The 9903-nt window shown below is 46.9% G+C and overlaps 1 protein-coding gene across 1 annotated transcript in view; it reads right to left on the reverse strand.

The window, feature by feature from the left end:
• Window positions 1–8812, reverse strand: part of max (myc associated factor X) — a 9916-nt gene extending 1104 nt beyond the window's left edge. The window contains exons 1-3 of the mRNA XM_018727274.2: window positions 8631–8812; window positions 3616–3723; window positions 183–306 (exon numbers count right to left, since the gene is read on the reverse strand). Coding sequence (XP_018582790.1) covers window positions 183–306; window positions 3616–3723; window positions 8631–8666 — 268 coding nt within the window. The 5' untranslated portion in view covers window positions 8667–8812. The remainder of the gene's footprint in view (window positions 1–182; window positions 307–3615; window positions 3724–8630) is intronic.
• Window positions 8813–9903: the final 1091 nt, after the last annotated feature.

Consider the following 9903-nt stretch of genomic DNA (forward strand, 5'->3'; position numbering starts at 1 on the left):
ACCCATCCACCAAAGAAACACTGGCATACACTTTACACCACGTAGCAACACAAGGTCTGAGGACATCCGTTTGGCCTTCAGCTGGAGTTCGTCTACCCTCAGACAACATGCAGACAGACATGCCTTGTCTCTGTCCACAACTGTACACCTTTTGCGCTTGGTGAGCGCACAGTCAGACTCACCCTGCTGCTCCAGGAGAGCGTTCTGCCTCTTCAAGTCGTCGATGTCCTGCTGGTGTGTGTGGTTTTTCCGCCTCATGTACTGGATGTATTCTGTTGCTTTATCTAGGATCTGAGCTCTGGATGCCTGTGACAGATTGTTGTCAGCAACAAGTTACCAACTAAAACATGACGCAGGGTTGCACTTTTCTTACCACAGTACCATGCAGCAGCTAGGTTGCTGAACAATGTATATTCCATTCCATAGGGACCCACCACAGCTGTGTCTGGTCGACTGGGACTAAATTGTCACCTGCGAGTAGTGAATAACACTTCCAGTGTCAGCTATAGCTATGAAGGGTCTAGGTCAGGGGTGTCCAAACTACGGCCCGCGGGCCAACTGCGGCCCGCGGGTCAGTTTTTATTGGCCCGCAGCAAATTCTGAAAATATAATTGAATATGGCCCGCACATGGCGCTTGAGCTCAACTCTGTTGCACTTCTCAGTTTCAACACTAGATGGAGCCACACTTCCCTGCGCTGTCTGAAATCAAGTCTGCTTTTCCAAAGGCAGACCTTTCTGCTAAAAAGGAGAAATATGCTTCTGTAATTACATCTCTCGTGACAGAATTCAACCAGCGTTTTCAAGATTTTTCTGTCATTGAAAAACAAATCAAGCTGTTCTCGACCCCCTTCCTGGTGGATGCAGAAGAAGTGGAGGAGAGTCTGCAGTTAGAACTGATTGAAATGCAATGTGATGATTCTCTGAAGAGTCAACATCAGCTTCTCTCCCTCCCTGACTTCTATCAGAGTTTGGATCATGCCAAGTTTCCTCTGATGAGACGCCACGCAAAAAGAATGATGAGCCTGTTCGGCTCAACATACATATGTGAACAAACATTTTCTCTGTTAAATCAGAACAAAAGCAGACTGAGATCCAGAATGACTGATAGCCATCTCTGTGAAGTCCTTCGTGTCTCAACCACCAAACTTTCTCCTGACATCCCAGCCATCCTTCAATCCAAAGGACAGCATCACTGCTCCCACTGAGAGCAATGTTCTTCACATTATAGGTGAGTTAGAAATACACACAGTAATCATGTGTCAATATGTCACCTCTTGTGTGTGGCCCGGGCCTTTGCTTATTTTTCTGTATTTGGCCCTCACCAAAAAAACTTTGGACACCCCTGGTCTAGGTGTTCAGAGCACTCCTAAAAACATTCCATACAAGTTACTGCATTAACACACACACACACACACACACACACACTTTCAGAACCGCATGTCCCTTACGGGGTCACGGGGAACAACAGTTAAAGAATGTCACACTACATCAATTTTGAGTATTAATACTGGAAATACACCACTGCATAGCTCAGCAAAGAACAAGAGGTGAACTAATGAAGTTTTCATTTCGCACTGAATAACTCGTCACTTTAATAACACGGTATAGCAGGTACAGGAGGCCAACGTTACAACTACATTCTATACAGTATATACTTCTAAATTTATAAAACGGTTTTTGAACAGTACACCTTAAACACACCTGCAATAAACTTACAGTAACGGCTCAGAATCTGCGGGAAAAGTAAAACATTTGCAAATTAACTTTTAGATTCCAAAGACGTGGCCGCTTTGGGAGACCCATCCAAGCAAAGACACTAAAATACACACAACAAGCCATTTTTTTCATTTCAAATGTAACAACATCCTTACATCTACCAGGAAAAGACGTTAAGATGTGTTCTCTTTCAATGACACCGCTTACCTTGAGAAGGGCTCTCAGATGCATGACACTAAACTAAGGGTGACGGAGGCTATGCCACCGAGCTACAGCAGGGTCCCCGGAGAGACCATCAGCGGGAGCCACTAATGTCATCTGTGTGCTGCTACTCTGTTTCAACAGACTTCTGTGTGCCCTGTCGAGCAGTAGCTGGCTGTCTCTCACTCTCTCACACATACACGGGTGATGATGCTGTTAATGCATGCAAGGGCTTGGCACGGGAAGCTGCCTGGCAGAAGGTTCAAAGGCCCCTGACCATCAAGTCAATAACACAAGGAAAAGGTAACGTGGCCCCTTGTGAAAAGCTTCTTCCTGGGGTCATGTGCAAGGAGTTCTCCCCACCCCCATGGCAAGCTCCCCTTCTCCACCTCCCTGCCTAGAACTGGCTAGCTCCTGCCTGCACACCCAAACGGTGTCACTCGCCCAAGCTGTCCCAGCTTGTGGAGCTGGCAAAATCGCGACACCGATACAGAAAGGTGCGGAGAGACAAGCATCACAGTCACATCCATGACTAACTGCACCCTCACTCGAGACACAACATAGATCTAGTTCAAAGAGGTAAAGACCTGGATGTGAAACAGCAAAAAAGGTGTTTGTAAGGAAGGTAGACGGAGATGCTGCCGTTTGTGGGACTTCAGGGGTCCACTGGAGTGGGGGGAGGGGGCCGAAATTCTCACTGTGCTGCAGCACGAGTCTCCAGGTTGCTGGCAGTCCGGTTGCTTTGGCGGTAAGCGCTGCTGGATGAGGCATGTTGGGATTTCCACACCTCTGAAACATTATGGGTAATTAACCTTAGCACTACATTCAAGTGTTCCCACTACCAATAAACTAGCGAGGCAAAAAGTGAAGGAATATTGGCCATTCATGTTTGTAAAACAATCTTTTTCCAAGTGCCTTTATAGTCACTAACTGTCTTGTCCAAGTCATTAGCCAGTTTCACAATGAACCCAGATGTGGCCCTTTAATCCTCATGCTGTATTAAGAGACAGCTTTCTATATTCAAAGTTCCCATCCAAAGTTGACGGCTCATTGTTTTATAATTGCTTTGTAAACAGACGAGCAACTACTGAAATGTTGCACCTTGTAATTAACGTTATGTTGTCAGATTTAGGAGTTCACTTACACACATTGATACTCTTTGCTCTTTATTATGTCATCCATTCATTTCCTATGGCTGGCCAGGTTTGACAGGACACACCGCAGACGTACAACATTTGAATAAAACACTCAAAATTCAATGAAACTTGTGATCGTTAATTTTATATGTTCAGATTCTTGGTGAGGAGGATGTCATGAAGCCTTATGAGAAATAGAAGAAAAATATTTTTGATTGGCCAAACTTGAGTGGAGCACAACAAGAAGGTCAGACATTTCAAAGTGACTCTTCCCACAACGAGTCACTGATCTGACACCACAGCTGAGCTGCGGTAAACACTGATGAAATACCTCACAGCTATTGAAATGAGTCCCCATTACAGCTGATTAGTGGCACTTAACCGCAACACCTGGAAGAGTTAACAGTGGACGTGTACAAGTAAAGCTGCCTCAAGTTACATAACTAAATAGGATGGGGGTCTACTTCCTTTCTGTAACGTGAGGACACACATTAGTAAGCAGTCACAGCCATGTATTGGACCCCCAGCATTGCTGTGCTGGTGGCAGAGAAGCGAACTAACCTTTTCCCCTTGCAGGGCCGGCACGGAGTCCCGCAGGCTGTGGAAGCTGTCTTTGATGTGGTCCCTACGCTTGCGCTCCAGCGCGTTGTGGTGCGCCCGTTTGTCCGCCTGCAACACAAGGGTCACCATCAGATCGAGCAGCGAGAAGTGACGGCCTGCACTGCGGAGTGGCGCCCGTGCGGTCTCTCAAAACACAGAATTAAAGCAGCAGTGCACAACAGGAAACCCCAAAGAGGAATGAATGAACTGGCAGCACACTCCCCCCTTGCAGGAACAGAATCGAGAGCTCATAAAAAAGAGCACTGCGTTCCAAACAATGCCACTGGCTGCTTCTTAAGAGCAAATGGCGAGAGCAACTCGAGCGTAGCCATCGGACAGAACAAAAGAGGCTTTAACAAGGATGACACTTGCAACACAGCGCCTGCATCTAACTGGCGGGGCTAGGATGCTTGGAGCATGGGAGAGAGCAGGATTATGGGAGTGCAGCCATCCCACTGCTACCGTGCAGTCCGCACATCGCTGGTTGAACAGTCTCAAAACATCTATTATTCAGCCACATGTTCCAAAATACCAGTGAGAAAAATGCGCTATTCGGCAGACAATGCTATGCTAACACGTATCCAACACGTCTGACCTCCTGGCACCATCTTTCATTTCTGTGACATTGCAGTGATGAGTCCCACAGACTAACGGAGAACATTTACATTTCAAACAAAATTATAGGCACAGGTTCCACTAAGAGCTACAAGCTGCGTGAGGCACAGCAGCCAGCCTGATTCCACCGAGAATCCAGAATCGGACCGAAACATCACTGCCATTCTTCCATTTTCCCATCAACACTTTCAAGCCTTTGGGTTGGGTCTAGAAACTCCAAATCAGCACTCACGCCTAAAAACTGGTCTGTAAAGACAGGGCATGGTCCCCGGAACTTTCAAGACACAAAGGAATCAATGACTCCAAGACTGTCAAAATGAACCATGTACAAAGCTTTCATCAAACAGCCAGGAGCCCTTTTCACAGAGTCAGGACCTCATTATTGTCCACCTTATTAAACCCTAGAGAGTGGAGTCCTTCAGGTGTTAGTGCAATACTGGGTTGGGTAAAAGGCCCTAATGGAAGTTTGAGGAGGAGTGTTAAAGCTACAGCTGCAAGACACAGCTGTGGTGCTGGTCGGGGGTCACCAGTCAAGTGAATCAGCCTCCAAAACAAAATGCGCCTAAAGAGAGGCCATAGGTGGAACAGTGTGCGCAGAAGAGTTTGAGCGGGGTTACGCCAACCTTCGGTCCAAACATGAACCCAACTGCATGTCAAGTGGTCCACCAACAATCACATTTGTTACCTGTGCTGGGCATTCTTTCCTTCACTAACCCCTTCAACAACGAGCAGGTTCAGTGGTTCCAACGGTACACACAGATGTGCAACAAGGCAGCTGTCATCAGTTACAATCAGTCTTAAAGAATCTACATGGCTTCAGTGGTTGAGCGATGCAAGCTTACGATACGTACAAGTTTAAATTAATTTAGCTGACACTTCTCTCCAAAGTGACTCAGAATGTCTACTACTGAGGGTAGTTAATTTGGGGTAAATACCATGCTCAAAGGTGCTACAGTAGGCGCTGGGATACAAACCCACAATCTTAGAGCACAGAGACGACAGCAAAGTCCACTATGCAACCTGCTGCCCCTAACTTCCGTTTCTTGCTACTTACAATTCACCTGTTTATACAGCATGGTATCTTTGCTCTATCAATTCAAGGTAAGTACCCTCATCAAGGGTACTACAGCAGGAGTTGGGATTTGAACCTGGCTCTGAGTAGAAGGCAGCAAGCCTAACCACTAAGCCCTCCACCTACTGCTAGATCCAAGACCCGGCCTCAGCTCAGGCTGCAAAGATCAGGTGAGGGGTGGCCGTGGGACTGGTCTAGAAGGCCTTGTGCTAAAGAAGTACAAGCACAGGGTGTTCTGATCCTGGGCCTACCATCAACAAACACAGGGGAAGCAAAGCAACCAGCAGTACTGTAAAATTGGGAGGTGGGGGGGGTTTTGTCTTGGGTTCATGCCAGTGTGCCTGGGGGGAAGTCCCAAATTAAATTTGGCACTACCTGTCAAGCCAAATACTCCCCACCATATGTCATGCAAGAGTTGGAAAACCATTATTTAAATACAGCTGGGATAATAGCATTTCTCTGGCAAAGCAATTGAAGCAGCCAACGAAAGGCAAAAGGACATCGGGAAGGCAATATAGTAGACTGCCCAAAAAACAGCTTTCAAGACCTTTCTTTGAGAACACTTAAAAAGCGAAAAGCAAGTCAAGACCACTGCAACAACAGCAGCAAAAGAACTCATTCTTTTGGGCCAATGTAGCATCTCAGTACCCAAAGCCAGGCCTGTAGTGATACATGTCACAGCGTCAAATCACACGGCAATCCTCCAACACACCACCTTCACGAGCGACAAAGAACACGAGAGGCATAAAATATCCTTATATCCTAATATCCTTAGTGTTTTTGCTAAACAGCAGAGCAAATAATTCAGTACAGAAGTAATCATTTTGCAGTTCCCCGCTGGTATAAAAAAAAAAAAAAAAAAAAAAACCACAGGACATGTAAGCTAGCAACCTCACCCAGCTTACACCGGTATACCCCAGTGCATTAAATACCTGGTAACTAAGCACTGCATTGCATGTGTTGTATAAAACAAAAAGAGTGAGGTAAGACCTGTACACTGCTCACTTCCCAAAATGCAATGGCACCAAATGCACAGTGGAACCAGATTACAAAACAAGATGTGGTTCTTAATGCCACATCACGTTGCAGCACAGAGTCCCAACTCAGATAGCACATGACCATCGTTGGCACGCTACACCTTGAACATTGACCGTGGGCCTAACGTTACCTGCTGAGCGCTGCCCTGCCTTTAAGAGTACAATGTACCCACCTATCATGAAGCCAGGCAGCAAAGGTCACGGGGGACACCGCAAGCCCTCGCTGAATGGAGCACAAATGCTAAGTCATGATGGGATCTGCGTAAACGCTATGCACCCATAGCTGTGTCCCCTTCATAATTACACCTCTATCAGATATTATTTACACTTTCTCCTTTAGCTCAAATCTCCAAATCAATGATTTACTTACTGACCATTTTCTTAACTTCTCCTACTACAGAATTTAGGATTGGTACGGTGCTCAAAGGTATCAGTAGAGCAGGAGGTGGGAATCAAACCTGCATCCTTTCTGTTTAAAGGCTGCAGCTCTAGCCGCTGCGCCACCTGCTGCCTATATTTACATTAACAACATTAATATACAGCAACAACAGATGGAGTGCTTAGTGATAATGATTTTGTCTTGTATTCTGAATTACTTTTATTTCTTATTACATACATTACCCATCCATTCAGTTTCAATAACTGCTCGGTCCTCAGCAGGGTCAAGGTGAACCGGAGCCTAATCCAGAAACACTGGACACAATGCTGAAAGTGGGTACACCCTGGATGGGATGCCCACTCCATCGCAGGGCAGCCACACACAGTCACCCACCCATTCACATACTACAAGCAATTTAGTGTCACCAATACACCTGAACTAAATATCTTTGGACTGTGGGAGGAAACCAGAGCAACTGGAGGAAACCCAGAGAGAATATGCAAATTCCACACAAACCGAGTGGGGATGGAACCCATGTTCTCTCGTACCACCCAGGCACTGTGAGGCGGCAGCGCTCCTCGCTACAACACCGTGCTCGCCCTTCTTACAAATTTATACCAGTAAAACCATTTAGCAACCGATATTTACTGAAGGAATGTAAGACGGTTTAATCCAACCCCACACAGAACATGCGTGAAAATTCTTACATTTATGGTGTGCCTTGTGCCCCATGTTTATGGGAGTGATCAAGCAAACAACTGGTCGTTGACATCTCTGATATTGGCACGTTGGCCTTATAAAAGAGAAAAGATGCAGCAATTTAGTAAGGATGCCGAGTGCAGGTTGGCATCCTGAGAAGTGAACGCAGAGGATACGGTTCAATCGGTGGGAGTGTGAGGCTCTGCAGTGACATCACTGGTTCTCTCTTTCTCACACACAGTTTTCTGCCAGCTGACCTCTTAAACCAGCTTCTTGTTTCCTTCATCAACCTTTCAAAGATATCACTGTGTGTGTGTGAGAGAGAGAGAGAGAGAGAGCGCGAGTCTATGAGCTCTGATCCTGGCATGGGACTGTGGCCTGGTGGACCGATGGCCCATTCAGTGTAAACGGCAGCCTCTATCCCCCGTGTCCCCCTGCTGCACAACCTGCGCTGGGGCACTTCAGTGACACACACACTGCTCTCGCTCGGGGGCTCTGTGTCTGTGTACATCCGGACTGTGTGCCGCCGTGGACCAGCAGCAGCCAGGCGCGCGCACACAAACAGAGGTAGGCAGACGTACGGAGACAGACGGACAGACCACAAGCTGGGCTCCCTCCTGCCCTGCCCGGCCCGGATCGGCCACCTCCACCGCCCCTCTGGCTCCGCCAGGCCGCCCTCCCGCCTCGTCCCCCACCCGGAAATCACTTGAACCCCCGGCAGAAATGTTCGTTATCTCTACGCGGGACATAATCATGTTCAGCAAATTTACGCACCACCGAGTGAAACCTCGACGACTCTTCCTGCAAAAAAAACAGAACAGAAAGAAAAAGTACAGAATTGTACAATTGCGAGGAGCTGCACCGAGAAACCCCTACTAGCCTACCTAGGCTAGTAGCAGTAGCCCTGCGCGGTGAGCGGCGCTGCCGACGAGCTGCTACAGGCCGACACAGTAGTGAACCCAGGTCGATAGCGGCTCGACTCGGGTCGGCTCAGCTCGGCTCGGCTCGGCTCCAGTTCAGTTCCCCGAGATGAGCACAGCTGAGGAGAGGCTAGCCGGCCAGCTAGCCGTGTAGCACAGTGCCGCTCGCACACAAACACGGCGCTTTCTCTTTAACTGCGCTAGCTAGCAGGCTAAAACACACGGGCTAGGCACAACAGAAAACGTCTACTTACGTCACTATCGACTTCGATATCATCGTTGTCGCTCATTCTTCTGTAAACTGTTTGACGAAAAATAAGGCCAAACCGATAACAAAGCAGAAACCGAAAAAGAACTGAACAAATAAGCGATCCTCCTCTTGCTGCACGCACGCAACGGGATCAACGGACTCCACACGTGACTCGCCTACACACGGACATTTGGAGTCCACGAGACGCCTGTAGGATGTTCGCTTGGTGCCTGGGTTATGTAGTTTTATTTATTCTAATTTGAGGCTTTCTCGTGTGTAAATAAACGACACTTCCCAGAAGCCCGTCGTTTTGGGCGCTTCCTGGGAACGTGAAAAAAAGTTAGCGCTGAGAAAAAAAATGTCGGTATCTGTAGTTTTAGCGATGAAATTATTGAAGAGGCCATGATGGAGACACGTGGATGGTCATTTGAGAGCCAACTCGAAGCTGTCAAGACGATGTGTGCTGGTGTTCAAACAAATGGTCCCCCCTTAAGATAAGCTAATAGATAGCTCTGACTGCCACAATACTACGACACGGAAGATTTGATAACGAATTTTGCCAGCTATGTGTGACAACCACAGCTGCCTTCTGACAACGTGCTGCCCCATTTTGAAAGAAAGTAGCTGTGTAATGACATGTCTGACGAACTCACACACCTGTCCTGCTCAGAATGCTCTCCATGGTCAAATTTAAAAACAGGCCTTAAAATACTATTATGCTTTGTGTCTATTTCTATTCATTATATAATACAAAATTTAAAAGGTTTAAAATATAACATACTACTGTACATTTTAAATTAATGTAAAATTCAAAACCAGTTTTAAATACTCACTATAAAACTATTACATGATTGCAACTACTGAACATATTCAATGAATACAAAACTCAAAATCATTTTTAAATTCTAACCATAAACTATTACACTTGCTGAAATATGCTATCAATATGAATGCCGGAGACGTTTGTGCTGTCGATTTAACCTCCGCTGTTGCAGGCCGCACAAGGGGGCACTTTTTTAGCAGTGTAAGTCACCTTGGTGAATAAGGTGTGTGGGCTAGTAACACTACATAGTATCCATTGTAAGTCGCTTTGGAAGAAAACGTCTGCTAAGTGAATAAATGTAAATGAATGTTATTAATATTAGGGGGGTGCGGTGGCGCAGTGGGTTGGACCACAGTCCTGCTCTCCGGTGGGTCTGGGGTTCAAGTCCCGCTTGGGGTGCCTTGCGACGGACTGGCGTCCCGTCCTGGGTGTATCCCCTCCAGCCTTACGCCCT

This window comes from Scleropages formosus, chromosome 15 (genome assembly GCF_900964775.1).
Source record: "Scleropages formosus chromosome 15, fSclFor1.1, whole genome shotgun sequence".
NCBI lineage: Eukaryota > Metazoa > Chordata > Actinopteri > Osteoglossiformes > Osteoglossidae > Scleropages > Scleropages formosus.